Below are 18,362 nucleotides of genomic sequence, written 5' to 3'. Positions count from 1 at the left end.
GGGGTCCAGCAGAGCCCCCTGCCCCTGGGTGAAATACACAGCCACCTCCTCGAAGGTCACCGGCCCCTGGAACAAGAAAGCCCAGTCAGTACCTGCTGCCCGACTATTCCTGGCAGAAGATGGCCAATAAAATGGAAGCTCCTGGGTGGGGAGAGAGTAGCAGAATCCCACCCCTGCCTTAGTCCCACCCTCTCCCCATCCCTCCTGTGTATTTCCTGCCCCTCTCCCTCTAATACAAACCCACCTGCAGCTCCCTGAAAATCCCCTACCTGAGTTTGCTCTGCCGCAGTCATGGTCCTTTCTTGTCACCTGGGAGGACGGGACAATCGCGACGGCCACGGGGTCGTTATTCCACAACCTGCCAGGGTGAGAAGAGCAATCAGGGATTGTTCAGAAGAGGCTTCTGTGCATTTCACACCCCAGTCCGCTCCCGGGTCCTTGCCTGCAAAACAGACGTTCTAGGTTCCAGGCAAACGCTGGGTCACTTTATTTCAGCGCGGAGCCAGCGCCGACCACCAGGACGAAACCCACGGAGATAGTTTTAAGCCCTCCCGGTAGCAGAGTCTCTGATCTACACACTAGGAAGGAGCAGAATCAAAGCAGCCCTGACGTCGTCCCCAAGGGCAGCGCTTCACCCCAGCACCCCGGGGACCCAGCGGGGGCAGGACCTGGCTTCTCCTCTCTCAGCTCCTCACCTGGTTCCCAGGGAAGTCAGTCTGCCCAGGGACGATGCAGGGGATGGCTCTTGGGTGGTTACAGGAGCTGGGAACATCTCTCGCCTTTATTTCCCCAACTGCAGTATCCTACTGCTCATATTTTCCCTCTCTGCCAGCCCTTTCCCCTACACCCCTCAGTCAGCATCCTGCCCCACTTCCCCTGCACCCCCTCCTTCTGCATCCCCGCTTCCCACCCCCTCACTCCCCTTCTAATGCACCCTGCACATCCCTATCCAGCCCCCTCCATACCGTCTGGCTCCCCCATCTACTGCAATTCTCCAGCCTCCTGGTTCCCCCCATCTCCCCCAGATTTCACCGTCTCATCCCAAACACAGACCAGCCTGGCTTTAGCCTCATTGAAAAGAAGGGGATTTGACAGCCATCCGTGCAGAACATAGGGCAGGGGTGGGCAACCTTTCAGAAGTGCTGTGCCAAGTCTTCATTTATTCACTCTAATTTAAGGTTTCGCGGGCTGGTGATACATTTTAATGTTTTTAGAAGGTCTCTTTCTATAAGTCTATAATACATAACTAAACTATTGTTGTATGTAAAGTAAATAAGGTTTTAAAAAAGTTTAAGAAGCTTCAATTAAAATTAAATTAAAATGCAGAGCCCCCCGGACCGGTGGCCAGGACCCGAGCAGTGTGAGTGCCACTGAAAATCAGCTCACGTGCCACCTTCGGCACACGTACCATAGGTTGCCTACCCCTGACATAGGGAATCTCAGCCAGTCTTGGCTTGCAGCAGCCTGTTGCTGCAGTCCCATTGGCAGCGATGGGAAAGACTCACTTATTCCCTCCAACAAACAGAAGTTTCAAAGGGGGGGAGTGACTCAAAATCTGGGTATTTAGGGAAACAAATATGAACGGCCATAACAGATCAGACCAAAGGTCCATCTAGCCCAGTAGCCTGTCTTCCCACAGCAGCCAATCCCAGGTGCTTCAGAGGGAATGAACAGAGCAGGCAACCATTGCCCCATCTCAAAAAAGATATATTAGAATTGGAAAAGGCTCAGAAAAGGACAACAAACATGATTAGGGGTGTGGAACAGCTTCCGTATGAGGAGAGATTAATAAGACTGGGAATTTTTAAGCTGGAAAAGAGACGACTAAGGGGGGATATGATTGAGGTCTATAAAATCATGACTGGTGTGGAGAAAGTAAATAAGGAAGCGTTATTTACTCCTCATAACCCAAGAACTAGGGGTCGCCAAATGAAATTAACAGGCAGCAGGTTTAAAATAAACAAAAGCAGTATTTCTTCACACAACACACAGTCAATCTGTGGAACTCCTTGCCAGAGGATGTTGTGAAGACTATAAGAGGGCTCAAAAAAGAACTAGATAAGTTCGTGGAGGACAGGTCCCTCAATGGGGGGGGGTGTGGAGGGAAGGGAGCATTGTGGGGAATATGGGATGTGCTGGCTAGGCTGGGCTCTCTGCAGGGAGAGAGACTAGGGTTACCAGATGTCCTGATTTTATAAGGACAGTCCCGATTTTGGGGGCTTTTTCTTATATAGGCACCTATTATCCCTCACTCCCTGTCCTGATTTTTCACACTTGCTGTCTGGTCACCCTAAGAGAGTCTCACGTGGAGCAGCGGGAATGTAATGCCCTCAGTATGCAGTGTAGTCTGCATTGCACTTAGCCATCCTTATCCTCAAGGGAAACCTGCCCCACGCTTTCAAAAGAGGCGCCGGGATGCTGTCCCTTGTCTCTGTTTGCCAGAAGCTGGGAATGGGCGACAGGGGATGGATCACTGGATGATTGCCTGGTCTGTTCATTCCCTCTGGGGCACCTGGCACTGGCCACTGTTGGAAACCAGGACACTGAGCTAGATGGACCTTGGGTCTGACCCAGTGTGGCCGTTTTTATGTAGCCCGGGAGCTTAAATTCACTCTGCTAGACACTAAAAATCATGGATGAAACAGAGGCACTGGATTTATGACCTACTCAGACAAGCTATAACCCACTAACCCTTTTTGTCCTGTGCCTGCAGAGCTGTTAATGGGCCAGTCTACCTTGAATCCAGTCCGAGCTATTTATGCTAGCCAAGCCCTTCCCCCTTGCATTGGGATCCTTTCCCAACCCTGCAGAAGAGCTCTGTGTGGCTGTGCCAGGGTGACCAGATGTCCCCATTTTATAGGGACAGTCCTGATTTCTGGGTTTTTCTTACATAGGCGCCTATTACGCCCCCACCCCCCGTCCGGATTTATCACATTTGCTGTCTGGGTCTCTCGCCCCAACAGAAGTTGCTCCAGTGAAAGCTGCCACCTCCCCCGCCACCGCAATAGAGTCACCTCTGCTGCAGCCAGGAGCCGGGTCCCCGCCCGCAGCCGCTGGGGTCTCGCAAGGGGCAATGCCGGGAGTTCACACGGCCACAAAGGGTTACCGGAGCCACTGCGATTCACTTCCTGCTGCCAGGAGCCAGCGATCGCCCCCGCCCCAGCTCCCTTCTGGGTCCTAGCGAGAAACCCACCGCCGCCTGGCCCCATGCGCTGGCTCTCCGCGTCCCCGAGACAGGGGCAGCCTGTGTCCATGGGGATCCCTTTGAGAAGGGGATTTCCATGGGGATTTGGGAGGTCCCCAGCATAGGCGCTGATATAGGGTGCTGTGGGAGGGGGGCGCTGCACCCCCTGGCTTGAAGCGGTTTCCATCATATCCAGGGTTTGCAGTTTGATTCAATGGCTCTCAACCCCCCCCCCTGCACATTGTCCCAGCCCCCCAGAACTGAAGAGAACACTGGGGTGACGGGGTCCTGGCCCCAGGGAGCCTCCCCTGAGCCGCAGGGGAGGGGACACGTTTCTGGGTGACAGCGTGTGGTTTGCTCTGCAGGTTTCTGCAGTTCAAGGAAGGAGCTTGGAGAAGGAAATTGGCCACATCCCTCCAGGGTCCTGATGGTGGGGAGGGGGGAGGGATGGAGAGGGGACAGGGCCACCGGTCATCAGCTGCTGTACCCAGAGGACTCTGGTTCTTGCTAAGAGGTGGAGCTGCCCTGGCTTTGGCTCTGTTTATCTTCCTGGGTCAGGAGCCACTGCCTCCTCCATTGCGGCCCGGACTGAGCAGCTGCAGGGCGAGGAGAGAGATTCATCCAAGCCCCCTCTGTGCCCAGCCCAGGTGTTGGAGAGAGAACTCCTGTAAACTCTGGTAAAGTGCCCCTGCACCAATCACCCCAGGAGCCTCAGAGCTCAGCCCCTGGGGTCGGAAAGCGGCACACGAGGGAAGGGGAAACAGAGCAGGATCTCATGTGTAACAGGCCGGGGTCGCACTGGTGCAGGGGTGATGGGCAGGCGTTCTCCCCGGCCTGTTGTTCTGGGTGTCCCACTGATCATCGTTCTAGGGAGATACAGATCTTTCTTGGTCCAGGGAGTCTCCCAGGAATCTGTTCCACCCTTTTATTCCTCGAGGTCCCTCTCTTTAAGGGCTCCAAAGAGTGATCAGTCGAATAGACCCTCCCTTGGTTGTTTTCTTCACTTGTCAATCCTAAATTCCGACACGCCAGTTTTGATCCATTAATTTCCAGTTCTGTTTTCCTCTTGTTTGCCAGTCAGAGCTTAACACAGCCCTTGGGTGGTATCCGTAAACTTTCTGTTTGGATTAGTCCCGTTTTTTCTGTCTCTCTTTCCAATCTTTGTCTATCACAATCCATTTGGGTCAACTTCACAATCATAGGATTTTTAAATGGTAAATTTCATGATTTCAGCTATTTAAATCTGAAATTTCACGGTGGTGTAATTGTAGGGGTCCTGACCCAAAAAGGAGTTCTGTGGGGGAGGGCAGGGGGGGAGGCCACAAAGTTATTGTAGGAGGGGTTGTGGTACTGCTACCCTTACTTCTGCGCTGCTGCTGGCGGCGCTGCTGCCTTCGGAGCTGGGCAGCTGAAGAGTGGTGGCTGCTGGCCGGGAGCCCTTGCTCTGTCTCCTCCTGGCCCTGTTCCGCTCACTCCGCTTCTCCACCTCAAGAGCCAGGAAGTCTCCCTTGGGTGCAGATTCCATCCCCCGGCCTGATCATTAAATGATCTTCTCCCCCCTTGGTAGCCTGATGGCCATAGACAACTCACGCCTCCCCACACGTGTCTCCTCGGCCCAGCACCCCCACCGCCCTGTGCCTAGCCCAGGGCTGCCATGCGCTCCCTGCCCCATGTTACCTGTGGGGTGGTGGTGGTGGAGTGGGCTTTGTCCTTCTCCTGCTGTTCCTCCTCCCAGCACAGTCAGCCACTGTCCCTGGTAGCCAGAGGTGGGTTTGAGCATCACGGTCTCGCGTACCGATTTTCCCACTCTTTCCCCACTCTTTCCCCTGGCTTTCCCTCCAGGAGTCAGCAGAGCAGTGTGGTCTGCACTGCCAGTCTGCTGGAGCCTGTCCAATGAGGGGACAACCCAGTCATAAGGGATCACGGAGCACCAGGGACCCACTTCGGAGAAGGAAAAATTAAAGATGGTTCAGTAAAATTTTCCCTTTCTCAGTCTCCCCACCAGTTACTGTGTCGTGTTTCCCCTTTTTGCCGTTCCCTGTCTCTGTCTTCTCCCCAGCACACGGGACGACGCCTGTCTGGATTCTCTCTCTTTATTCCAGCAGCCGATGGGATGATGAGTGAAAACAAGGAGGTGAATTCACTGCTGGAAGGTCCTGAGCCAGGGGACACGCATGGGACGTTACTGGGAAGATCCAGAGGGAACTTTAGCCAGAGCTGTGAGCGTGAGAAAGCCTGTGGAAATCAGGGCCGGTCAGACAGACAGCTGGGAAACCAGCCAGAGAAAGAAGTGGGTCGGTTTAATGTGGCGGAGGATGCAAGGAACTCAACGAAACAACAGCCCAGCGGAGAAGCAACGTGGGAAAGAGAAAAAAACACGTGCGCCGAGTGTGGGAAAAGCTTCAGTCGGCGCTCTCACCTTATTTCCCATAGAAGAATCCACACGGGCGAGAAACCCTATAAATGCCTCAGCTGTGGGAAAAGCTTCAATCAGAGCTCAAACCTTATTTCCCACAGAAGAATCCACACAGGAGAGAAGCCCTATAAATGCCTCGTCTGTGAGAAAAGCTTCATTCAGAGCTCACAACTCAACAGACATGAGAGAACGCACACAGGCAAGAAACCCTACACATGCGTTGAGTGCGGGAAAAGCTTCATTCAGAGCTCGGATCTTCTTTCCCATCAGAGAAGCCACACAGGAGACAGACCCTACAAATGCCCTGTCTGTGGGGAAAGTTTTGATCGGAGAACACAGCTTATTATCCATCAGAGAATCCATTCCGGAGAGAAACCTTACCAATGCCTCATCTGTTGGAAAAGCTTCAATCAGCGCTCCAACCTCATTTCGCACCAGAGAATCCATACGGGAGAGAGACCGTATAAATGCTCTGACTGTGGGAAAAGATTCAATCGGAGTTCGCACCTTATGCGACACAAGAGAACCCACGCAGGAGATAAATGCCCCGCGTGGGGGAAAAGTTTCGACCAGAACTCAGATCTTATTACGCATCAGAAAATCCACACAGGAGAGAGACCCTATAAATGCCTGGACTGTGGGAAAAGTTTTGATTGGCGTTCACACCTGGTTATACACCAGAGAAGTCACACGGGAGAGAATCCTTACAAATGTGTGGACTGCGGGAAAAGTTTCAGTCGGTGCTCAAACCTTATTACACACCAGAGAATCCACACTGGCGAACGCCCTTTTAAATGCCTTGATTGTGGGAAAAGATTCTGTCAGAGCTCAGATCTTTTTTCACATCAGAGAACCCACACGGGAGAGAGACCCTATAAGTGCTCAGACTGTGGGAAAAGGTTTAGCGACAGCTCGACCCTCATTAAACATAGGAGAATCCACACAGGAGAAAAACCCTATACGTGCCAGGTCTGCGGGAAAAGCTTCAGTCAGAGCTCCACCCATACTCGACATCAGAGACTCCACAGGGGAGAAAAACCTTGAATGTGGGGGAAGGATCTTTCGGGGCACAGGTTGTCAGAGGCATCAGCAAATCCACAAAGGAAAGAGACCTCTTAGATCTCATTAGCATATAAAATACTACAAGGGGAGCTCACACCATACTGGACATCAGAGACTCCTGCATGCAGGAGAGAAATTCTCTCAGGGCCCAGTAAAGAGACCAGATATTTCCTATTTCCCACACACATCAGGGGCGTTTGGCCCCCAAGTATCCAGCTGCCCGTGTCTGGGGTGAGGACCCAGGAGCAGCCAATCGTGAGCATATCACTTACACTGCTCCGTTCATGAGCAAACTGAGTTTTACGCTCATCTACTCCCCCCCTCTGGGGACAGATTGTCTCATCCCCTGTTATTCTCCTGTTGCTGTGGGTTGTGCTGAAGGGGAGAACTCTTTTGCTGTTGTTTTGTTGTGGGGGCGGGGGGTTAGCACCTTTCCTAAAACACGAATGGATAGAGTGGGAGGGAATGACTCCATAACCTGTTGGTCAGGGCATAGGCACCGACTTCCTCTCTACCTGGTGGGGGGGTGCTTGTGTTGCTGGAGCACCCATGGATTTGGCGCCTATGGGTCAGGGACCTGTGAGACCAAGTCCCCCTGCTCCAAAGCCTCTTTCATTACTCATATGCAGCAGAGCAGCTTCAACAGGAGAGACTAAAGAAGCCCCATATCCGGATATCCCATAGGTTGGAGATCGCTCTCCCGTGGGAGAACCCTGTTCAAATCCTCTCTCTCTCCCTCAGCCAGAGGGTGGAATCCAACCGGGGTCTCCCACATCCCAGGTAAGTGCTCTTACCACTGAGCTAATAGGTGGGTTGCACCACCGCCGCCTCCTCAGGCCATTATGTGTGGAGAGAGACGGGTGTCTAACACACTCTCACAAGAATGGATATAGGCGCCTAAGCCACATGTCTGCAAGAGAGGGGTTAAAGCCAGACTGCGGATCGTGAGCAGAGATAGGCCCTTGTCTCTGGCAGAGGGGAGGGACTGAGGACACACCCCTCTCATCAGCACCTCCCATTGGCTAGCTTAGGTGGCTCCCCTTGGAGCATGGATCGCATTCTTGGGCACCTCTCTCTCCCCGTTCATCATGCTTAAGTCAGGTTCTACGAATGCCATGGTTGTTCCAGGAATTTGCCTGGTGCCTAGAAGTCAGGGTGTTGTGATGCTGAGCAGGGTCGAGCTGGGTCTAGAATGTGGTCTGGACGGGATCGGTTCATGGGCCCACGCTATTTAATGTTTTTATTAAAGACCTGGAAGAAAACATAAACTCATCACAGATAAAGTTTGCCGATGACACAACTATTAGGGGAGTGGGAAACAATGAAAAGGACAAGTCGCTGACACAGAGCGATCTAGATCACAGGGATGACTGGATGCAAACCACCTGCATTTTAATATGGCTCAAAGTCAATGTAGTACCGTCTCGGAAAAAAGAACATGGGCCATACTCACAGGGTGGGGCACTCTGTCCTGGAAACCGTGACTCTGAAAACGATTTTGGGGTTTGTGATGGATAATCATCTGAACATGATGACCCAGGGACGGTCTAGGTAACGCTTGGTCCTGCCATGAGTGCAGAGGACTGGACTAGATGACCTCTCGAGGTCCCTTCCAGTCAGTGATTCTATGAACTCACTGTGCTATGTAGTAGCGAAAAAGGCTCATGAGATCCTTGGATAAATAAACAAGTATAGCAAGTATGAGTATGTGGATTATATTTCCGCTGTGTTTGGCACTGGTGTGACCACTGCTGGAATACACTATCCAGTTCTGGGGTCCATGTTTCAAGAAGGATGTTGAGAAATTGGAGAGGGGTCAGAGTAGAGACATGAGAATAATTAAAGGACTGGAAAACATGCCGTATATCAAAAGACTCCTAGAGTTCTCATTCTAGTTATCTTATCAAAGATGAAATTAAGTTGGTCAGACCCTAGAAGTGTCTCTCTGAGTAGCAGAAAGTTGATAATACGGGACTCTTCAATCTAGCAGACAAAGATCTAACAAGATCCAGTGGGTGGAAATTGAAGTTAGACAAATTTAGAATAGAAAAATTGCCCCATATTTTAACAGCGAGGGAAGTGAATACACTGGAACAATTTACCAAGGACTGTGGTGGATTCCCCATCATTGGCAATTTTCATAATCAAGATTGGATTCTCCCTCCCAACCCCAAAAAGAAATGCTCTGGTTTACACAGGAATTAATGTAGGAAGTCCTATGGGCTGTGTATGAGGGATATCTCACTAGACAGCCATATAATTTGTAAATCTAGACTCGGATATTGGTTTTGTTTGACATGAGCTCAGATTTATACTGGAGACTTTGTAAGACAAACGATCATTTGCCTTAATAGTGCTTGATTTTTGTTTTATTTTTACCGTGTCCACACTTTTGGCCATGAAATGTTGGTGTCATTTGAACAATGCTGATTATAAATAATACTGGGCACGGACGCGGATGGCTGGGTGTGAGAGTCGCAGTCTGAAAGGCAGAGACTGATCTGGGGAAGGAAGTTGCTGCCTGACCCCCGCAGTGACATGAGATACAGACAAGAGGGGAGAATTTGGGAGATGGAGGGGAACAGAACTGGGGAAACTGCTGGGTTTGCTCTTGAGAGTCGGACAGCTGAGAACTGTGAACTCACTGCACCAGCGCCAGAGAGAGACAGGAAATAGCTGGTGAGTGCTGGGAGAAGCTGTCTCTGAATTCTTAAGGATTGCGAACGATGCCACCAGGGGAGCGATAAGGAGGGAGCTATCCTCCGAAGAAGTTGAAGCAGGGCAGATCTGAGACAGAAGCCAGGGAAGTCCACAGACCTGGCCAGCCTTAAGTTGAAGCCAAGCTGATCCCCATCACCGAGGCCAGAAGGAGCCCAGCGGCTCACCCCTCCCCATTTACCACAGTGTCTTGTATGAGGATGGCAGAGTCTTTCCTTCCCGACTCACCAGGGACATCCCCAGGGGTATAAACGCCTCAGCTTGGCTCGGAGATGCAGACGCTGCCGTAAATTCACCCCGTCCTCTGCGTCCCATTAACCTGAGCTCCCTGGGGTCCCGCTCTCACAGCATTTGCTTTTACGGCAGGATCTCAGCATCTTTCATGGGATCGCTGCCCTTTTCTCCCAGGCTCTGTCACTGGGGCCTGCAGGAGCCTGGAGCAGCCATGTGTGAGGCTGGGGCTGGAACGCGGCCTGCTGAACTGGACTGCGGGCGGACTGGGGGCGGGGGGGGGTGTTACCCTTTATGTCTTGCTTTGAAACGACAAAGTGGAATTTAGTTTCTCAAACTCCCCGTGTCCTTTGGCTTGACTAATGAGTCCAAATGGCCTTTAACAGAGTCCACGGCTATCTGGAGGCCTCTTTGAGATGCTATTTTTCCCCCACGCCGAGCACCATGGAGAGCTGATGCCGGGAATCTCAGCCTTCAGACTCTTCTGCAGGGAAAATCCCTTGTCTATAGGGAAATCCCCTCTGGGTTTCATTTCCCAGTCACCTGCCTTCTGCGGAAGGAGAGTCAATCAGTTTCTGAAGCCTGCTGGGGTAGCCACGGGGAGGAATGGCAAGGGGACAGGGGACCTATTTGTAGGAGGCATGTTGCCACTTCTCCTTGCAGGATCCTATCACCTGTCACTGGAGGGGAAGGTCCCCAACTTTCTTCCCTTATGGTTCTGCTCTGTCAGTTCTTCTGAGCTCCCAAAGAGCAAAGGTCCCTGCGAGAACGATCCCAGTGCTGCACAGGAAACTTACATTTTTGTAAAAGCAGGTCTTTCTCGAAGCTGTCGCCAGCGAACTGAGCTTTCTAAAACAGTGGTTTTCAAACTAGTCCCTACCTGTTCTGACACCGCGCTGCGCCCTGGAAGTGGCCAGCAGCAGGTCAGGCTCCTAGGCAGGGGGGCCACAGGGGTCTGCGCGCTGCCCCCGACCCGATCACCGGCTCCGCACTCCCACTGGCCAGTTCCAAGCCAATGGGAGCTGTGGGGGGCAGTGCCTGCAGGAAAGCGCTGCACAGAGCCACTTGTGTGCCTCCACCTAGGAGCCAGACCTGCTGCTGGTTGCTTGCGGGGCGCAGCGCGGTCCGTGGTGCCAACTGCCTTAGCACCCCCACTGTGCTGCTGACCGGGAGCTGCCCGAGCTAAGCCTGTGCCCCAACCCTATGCCCCAGCCCTGAGCCCCTCCCATGCCCCAAACCCCTCATCCCCAGTTCTGCTGGGTCGCGGGAATCAGCAATTTTCTTCAACTGGGTCACCAGAAAAAAAGTTTGGAAACCACTGTTCTAAAACACTGGGTCCGGATGACCCTTGGCGCCAGTAAGGCTCAGCGTCAAGGGGGGAATTGGGGAGAGCTCAGGAGCAGTGCCGGAGCCCAGCCCAGAAGGGCGAAGCTTGACAAAGGGGTCACGCGGCGCCCCCTGCTACTCTGATCCCAATAGGCCACTGCTTCAGTTTGTGTAACCAGCACCCGCTCCATATAGCACTTACTCCCCTCGCACAGTGACTGTGCCATCAACAGAGATCGAGGCTCCTGCGGTGGCGTTGGCCGTATGGCTTACCAGTGGGGGCTCGTTCCCTTGGACAGAAAGGCCCCAGATTCGGTTGGGACAGCCCAGGCTAAGGACACGGCTTCTATTATAAAACTAACACAAAGAGGCTAAAAGGGACTCAAATCTCAGAGTTGAGCTCCTGGCCCTACACATTTACTCACCCACGTGCCTCTGCCATCATGAACATTTTCCTTTGAAATCCGCGGGGTCCCTGGCAGCAGCCAGCGAAGCAGGTCAGCGTCAGTGTCCGCAGGATCGACGCCTTCGGTTTCTATGGGTTTGGGTCTCTCTGGATGTTAATATTAGACCTGGTCCTCATTCCGCATGAACTCCCCATGCTCCTTCTTAGCCTAGGCACAACCTGCCTCAGGCAGCACAGGACCAGGATTCATCCCCGAATTTGGTCCCCTGGTTGGCTCATGAGCTTCCCCGGCTCGGGTACGGCGACATGAACGCTGATCCACGCCCCCCAGCTCCCCATTAAATCTAGACTCTGACTATTCATTGAAATGGGATCAGGATGAGTCTTGGGGTTGATTTTATTACTGGAGCATGACAAGACGCCGCCCACCCAAGGCCCGTTGCGGGAGGCACGGTGGATACACATCACAGCTCGCACCTGTCTACTTAGACAAATCAGCCACCGGGTGGGAAACAGGGAAACAGCTGGGAGGGAGCGGTTGTGATTCCAGAGATCAGGCTGCGCTGAGTTTTGCTTTTAAAGAATCCCGCTGGGGCTCAGGCAGGAGAACGGTGTCCACCGGCCCATACGCAGAAACCTGGGGCGCCCCAAGAACTTTTACCCTGGAACAATTTGTACAGTTGGGGTGCTGGAATTAATCCACTTCAAGCCGGGAGCAGGGAGAGGCGGCGGCACCCTGAGTTCCAGCCCCTACGTGTCACAGTGACAATGTAGACACCCAGTGATTGTAGGTGCCTATAGGGTTTTTGGATCACACTAATGTCTAAATCTGGGATTTAGGCACCTAGGCCCATGGGAGTTAGGTGCCTAAATACCTTTGTGGATTTGGCTCTGAACGGGAGTTAAATCTCAGCAGCACCCAGGGCTGCCCCAGGGGGGCTAGTTCCAGCCACCAGAGAAAATCCCATCTGGGCTGGGCACAGAGGGAGATTTCAGGAGAGTTTTCTTCACAGCTTGGGGGAGCAGCAGCTGCTGAGTCCAGGCTCCAGGTTCCCCACTTCTGGGCAAGAACAGAGCCCTCTGCAGACAACAGCTGATGAAATCCCCTCCAGGCCACAGCCACAAAGTCCACGTCCCTGGAAAATGCATCCCCTGCAGCTCATGGCTCCAAGCAGCCCGACTCCCAGCACCCCCCTGTCCCCTTTGATTTGGGGGAGCCTCTGGGACAATCACAAGTTCCTATAGAAATCCCCCTTTTCACTGGGGATCTTGCAGTCTCCCCTTCCATCCCCCCTGGACATGAAGGCTTCGGGGCTTGAATCTCCCTGAATACTGGGAGAGGCTGCCCATGTCTAGGGGACCTGCAACCCCACCCCCAGAGGTAGGGGCGTGGAGCCAGGTGGCTGCAACGTGGTGGGTTTATCGCTAGGACCCAGGAGGAGCTGGGGATGGAGCCATGGCTGGGGTCATGCAGCCTTGGCAGCAGGAAGTGAATTGCACTGGCTGTGTGAATGAATTTCAGGTTCCCGGCACTGTCCCTAGTGCAAGATCCCCGAGCTTTGGGGGGGCTGCAGCTGGGGACCCCAGAGCCCTGGCTGCACCTGGGAGAGGTGGAGTAACATTCCTGCTGCTCCCCCAGGAAACTCTCCTCGTGCAGAGACCCCAGCCTGGCCAGGCCACCCCATAAAGGGAAGACAGACCTTCCACCTCAAAACAAAGAGCTGGCGACCCCAAACCTGGGCGGGAAGCCCACCCCCAGTGAGCAGCCCCTGCTCTCGGTGAGGGCACCGCTTGGAGGGCAGGTAAGGGGGTGAGAGGTTACATTGATCCTGCTGGCAGGCTCCAGTTACACTATCTCAGCCCCTTGTTGCGTTCCCTGAGGAGTTTAGTGGAAGTGATCAGCCCAGCCTGTTGCGGTGTTGTTGTAGCTCTGGTTTTTTGTACTTTTCTGCTGGTGGTGTCAGTTTGGAGAAATGAATTTTCCCATCTGTACTAACAACTGGGGAATCTGGGTGCAATGCGTGTGACTGACACACACACACACACACACACTCTCTCTGTCTCTCTCTCTCTCACTCAGCTGGTGTAAACAAAGTCAATGGAGCTATGGCCGGATTCCCGTCAGCTGGGGATCTGGCCGCGTCGACTCCAGTGTGGAGCGATGGCGTATGTCTGCCAGCGGAGGATCTGGCGTGACAAATTTGTATTTACAGCCCGCGATGATTCGAGCACCAATCTGCACTCCTTCAGAGTCAGCAAACGCCAGACAAAGTGGCATACAAACAAACCGCCCAGGGGAAAGTCGCACCGGCTCAAATAAAAAAAGGCAGGTAAGGGTTAGCTCAGCATTACTTGTGAAAGGTTGTAAAATCTACCACTCACAGTCAGGCCGCGTTAATTCCATCCCCTTACGTGTGGGTGTCAGGATCCAATCTCTAAGGACAGACTCACACGCTGCACCCTTCATGAACACGGGACCGCATGTCATTCGGGCCTCGTTCTGTGCTTTTCACCCTCTCGTCTATAACATGTCCCCGTCAGCACGTTGATACTAAGGAAATCTCCCCATCTCGGTGGAATTCCAGGGGACCCACGGTTTGTCTCAGGGACACTAAAGGGGTGAGGTTTTTCTAAATGATTAACTATTCCCTACCAAACTAGGGTGACCAGACAGCAAATGTGAAAAATCGGGACAGGGGGTGGGGGGTAATAAGAGCCTATACAAGAGAAAGACCCAAAAATCAGGACTATCCCTATAAAATCCGGACATCTGGTCACCCTACACCAAACCCACTCTTCCCTGCCCTCCCTGTTACTCTCTCCTCCCGCTTCCCTCTAACTACCCACTGGTGATGTAAAACCACCTCAGCTTTTGCCTTTTCCTAGCTAACTAGCCAGGTGATACTAGTCTTTTCAGAGTTTCCTGTCTCATGTATTGAACACTGATATAAAATCTTCTCAAAAGTCACCAATTTTTCTTCTCTAACGATTGGGTAAAAACAGAAGAGCTGCCAAACTGGGGCAGAGCAATGGTCCATTTAGCCCAATATCCTGTCTCTGGCAGTAGCCAGTACCAGAGCTTCAGAGGGCATGAGAACCCACCCCGTCCTCCCCTCCCGGCTTCTGGCAGCCACAGGTTTAGTGTTTTGATTTTTAGAACAGGGGCCATTGGGAGAGGGGAGAAATCCCCCCGTTTCTAAAACAGGGAACAACCTCACCTGCATGAGGCTGGAGAAATTTACGAGACTCCCAGTGCTGCAGCCTGAACCTACTAGCCAGAAGCAGCCAACAATGAGGTACAGGGAGAGATGCCTTGTCCCTCATATCTAGCTCCTAGGAAAGGGGAGGGGTTGTTGGGGTTTCTCTTCCCGGACCCTTTTTTGGGGGGGTCTGTCTCCCATATCAGCCGCTGGCTAGTAGGTGTGTGATGTACATGAAGCTCCTACCTTCTTTCATTGGTCCTTCCCCTCTCTCTTTCTCCCCACTCTGAAGCCTCCTGGCTGCTCTGAGCAGGGTAGGGGTGGGATCCTGCTACTCTGTCTCCATCCCCCCCACCTCCCCGAGTGTCTGTTTTATCAGCCCTCCTCCCCCGTGACTAGTGGGATTGTGGCTGGGGCAGCAGGTGCTCAGTGGGGGACTCTTGTTGTTCCAGGGGCCGGTGACCTTCGAGGAGGTGGCTGTGTATTTCACCCAGGGGCAGGGGGCTCTGCTGGACCCCGCTCAGAGAGCCCTCTACAGGGACGTCATGCAGGAGAACTACGAGACGGTGACCTCGCTGGGTAAGGGATTCCTGTCCCCTCGGCTATTAGAAGCCGTGGGATCTGTGATGTTCCCATTTCTGGTCTTTCTCAATCAATTAGATTTCAGGGCTATGAGCCCCTTGGTCACCAGAACCCCTGGGAGAGAGATGTCCCTCTCCATCCCGCTCCCATGGAACAGGAGACTCAGCAAGATAAAGGAGATGATAATTCGTTCCCATCCCCACAGCTTTCAAAGAGGTGGAAGCAGCACGGTGACCTGCCCGTATTAATTCTCACTCACACACAGAATCCCTCTCCCCCTCCCTTTCTGGGACTAGGCCTATCCCTGGGCAGGGTGCCAGGCTCTGCAGGTTGAGAAATAGGCAGGGCCTGACAAGCAGAGCTGTGTGTGCACCAGCAAATCCCCCAGGGTGCACAGATCCTGGAAGCTTGTACTGAGAGAGGAGCACATCCCCTGCCATTGACTTGGGGGCTCAGTGACCATGTTCTCATCCACTCAGATTCCGCATCCCCCCAGCCCAGCGCGGGGTCAGATTAAGATCAGGGAATGTTCTTTGTGACAAATCCTCTCCCAGTGCCTGACATGCCCTGATCTCACCTGATTTCACCCTCCGAGCAGGATTCCCCCTTCCCAAACCTGAGCTGATCGCCCGGCTGGAGCGCAGGGAAGAGCCGTGGCTCCCGGATCTCCAGGCCTGCGAGGAAAGGGAGAGCCCGAGAGGTGCCCGCTCAGGTGAGGAATCAATTAAACGAGCACAAACCACCCGGGGAGTGAAGGAAAAAGCCAGGACTCCCATAAATGTCCTGTGAGCGAGAGCCCTCAGTTCTGCCTCATCTCACGCAGGTCAGGGCAGTAGCCAGCAGGGGCCACATTCTCCTGGCAGGTGTCACTCACAGCTTCACACCCACCCTGGCTGCCAGCTGGCAGGAGTTCCCTCCCTGACTTTACTTCCCCCTGGCTGTTTGGCAGGGATGTGGGGACAGCATTGAATTTCTCAGTCTTTCTTCTAGTTATTGTGTTGTTAAACCTCTTCTCTATTCTCCTGTTGTTTCTCTCTGGCACTGGGAATGACTCCTGTCTGGATCCTCTCTCTCTCTGTCCCAGCAGGTGATGGGATGGTGTGTGAAAACACGGAGGAGAATCTGCAGCAGGAAGGTCTTGAGCAAGTGGAACCACGTGGGATGTTATTGGAAAGATCTGAAGGGAGTTTTTCCCAGAGGCATGAGCGGCAAAAAGCCTGGGGAAATGGGCACAAGCCAGAGAGGCAGCTGGGAACCCATCCAGGGCAGAAAGTGGGTAAATCCACAGCCCAGGAGAGAATCCCATCAGGAGTGAGAGACAACACATGCGCTGAGTGCGGGAAAAGCTTCAATCGGAGCTCAAACCTTATTTCACATCAGAGACTCCACGCCGGAGACAGGCCTTTTAAATGCCTTGAGTGTGGGAGACGTTTTAATCAGCGAGAGCACCTCCTTAGGCATCAGAGACTCCACACAGGAGAGAAGCCCTATAAATGCCTGGAGTGCGGGAAAAGTTTCATTCAGAGCTCCCAGCTTATTACACACCAAAGAGTCCACACGGGCGAGCGACCCTACGAGTGCCCGGAATGTGGGAAAATGTTTAGTGATGGCTCAGCCTTTATTAACCATCGGAGAATCCACACGGGAGTTAAACCCCACAAATGCCTCGACTGTGGGAAAAGCTTCAATCGGAGATCAACCCTGGTTAGACACCAGAGAACCCACACGGGAGAGAGACCCTTTATATGCCTGGAGTGCGGGAAAAAGTTTAGTGACAGTTCAGCCCTCATTGTGCATCAGAGACTCCACACTGGGGATAAACCCTTTAAATGCTCTGACTGTGGGAAAAGTTTCTTTCAACTCTCACGGCTCCTTGCACATCAGAGAATCCACACCGGCGAGAACCCCTATAAATGCCCCGAGTGTGGGAAAAGGTTTAATGACAACTCAAACCTTATTACACACCAGGTTATCCACACCGGAGAGAGACCCTACAAATGCCTGGACTGTGGGAAAAGCTTTGGTCGCAGCTCACATCTTATTACGCATCACAGAACCCACACTGGAGAGAGACCCTATAAATGCCTGGACTGTGGGAAAAGCTTCAATCAGAGCTCAAACCTAATTACACATCAGAGACTCCATACAAGAAAGAAACCTTGACTGTAGTAGAACTTTCAGTTGGGGCTCTGGTCACATGAGACATCAGCAGATCCATATAGGGGAGACACCTTTGAAATGTCCTTGGAGTGGAAAATGCTTCAAGCAGACTTGCACCATAGTGGACCCACAGAGACTCCATGAAGGATCCGTTTCCTAGTTCCCACACACATTAGCAGCTTTTGGTTCTCAGGGATAGCTGCCTGAAACAGGAACATCTTTTCCTATGGAAAAATTTGTGGGTTTGAAAATATTTTCATTCTGAATCTGGACAAAAAGTAAAAAAACCTACAATTTTTTCCACCAAAGGAGTCTCCAAAAAAGAAACCAACGAAAAAAAATACAGTTTCAGGAGCAAAATGGAAGTTTTCAGCTTCCTGGCTGCCCATCTCGTAGGCGCTTGTCAGTGTCCCTTTCTCCTTGCAGTCAGGAAGTTAAATTGAGTCGGTTGCTCAGGTAGGGAATGCCCTGCACGCTAGCCAACTTTTTAAATGCCAAATGGCTTTTCAGGTTTAATGACCATCTGAGAACGTATCCAGGGAGTAGGATCTCATGCTTGGTCTACACTACATACTTACTTCGGCATAACTACATCACCCAGGGGTATGAAAAATCCACACCCCAGAAAAAAAATAGTGGGTGCCACCTGCAGATCAGCTCCCTCCTCCCCCCCGCCCCCCACTGCCGGTGAGCAGCTGGGGGGTGGAGGGAGAGGAGCAGGGACAGGAAAAGGCAAAGCGAGGGGGGGGCATGCTCAGAGGCAGAGGCAGGAAGCGGTGGAGTGGGGGTGGGAAGAGGTGGGTGGGGCGGGGTCTTAGGGGAAGGGGTGGAGTGGGGCCAGGGTCCGGGCCGGAGTGGGGCTCGAGCACCCCCGGGGAACATAAGAAGATAAGAACGGCCCTGCCGAGTGTCAAGAAACTTTATCTCTGCATCCCGTCCTGAGGTGACACGTACTCAGTCAATATGGGGATAATTGAAATCCCCCATTATTATTATTGGGAAATTAGAAAGTCGGCACCTCTGTACAGCTTCACTCACCAGACGGACGTTGAAGCACACTCTTCAGGCTTCAGGCTT

The 18,362-nt window shown here is 52.8% G+C and overlaps 1 protein-coding gene and 1 long non-coding RNA gene across 2 annotated transcripts in view; one reads left to right on the top strand and one right to left on the bottom strand.

Annotated features, from left to right (window-relative positions):
- Positions 1-17,955, top strand: part of LOC120383476 (zinc finger protein 271-like) — an 88,460-nt gene extending 70,505 nt beyond the window's left edge. Inside the window, exons 3-5 of the mRNA XM_039501634.1 lie at positions 5,561-6,639; positions 15,724-15,837; positions 16,213-17,955. Of these exons, the coding sequence (XP_039357568.1) occupies positions 5,561-6,639; positions 15,724-15,837; positions 16,213-17,288 (2,269 nt within the window). The 3' untranslated portion in view covers positions 17,289-17,955. The remainder of the gene's footprint in view (positions 1-5,560; positions 6,640-15,723; positions 15,838-16,212) is intronic.
- On the bottom strand, positions 21-3,151 carry LOC120382936. The gene is made up of 3 exons (XR_005588275.1): positions 3,015-3,151; positions 270-358; positions 21-66 (listed from the first exon to the last, which is right to left on the bottom strand). It is a non-coding gene; the product is annotated as an uncharacterized LOC120382936 (long non-coding RNA).
- Positions 17,956-18,362: the final 407 nt, after the last annotated feature.

The sequence above is a fragment of the Mauremys reevesii genome, linkage group 15, assembly GCF_016161935.1.
Source record: "Mauremys reevesii isolate NIE-2019 linkage group 15, ASM1616193v1, whole genome shotgun sequence".
NCBI lineage: Eukaryota > Metazoa > Chordata > Testudines > Geoemydidae > Mauremys > Mauremys reevesii.
The sequence above is the reverse complement of the archived record's forward strand: the minus strand, read 5'-3'. Positions and strand labels throughout refer to the sequence as shown.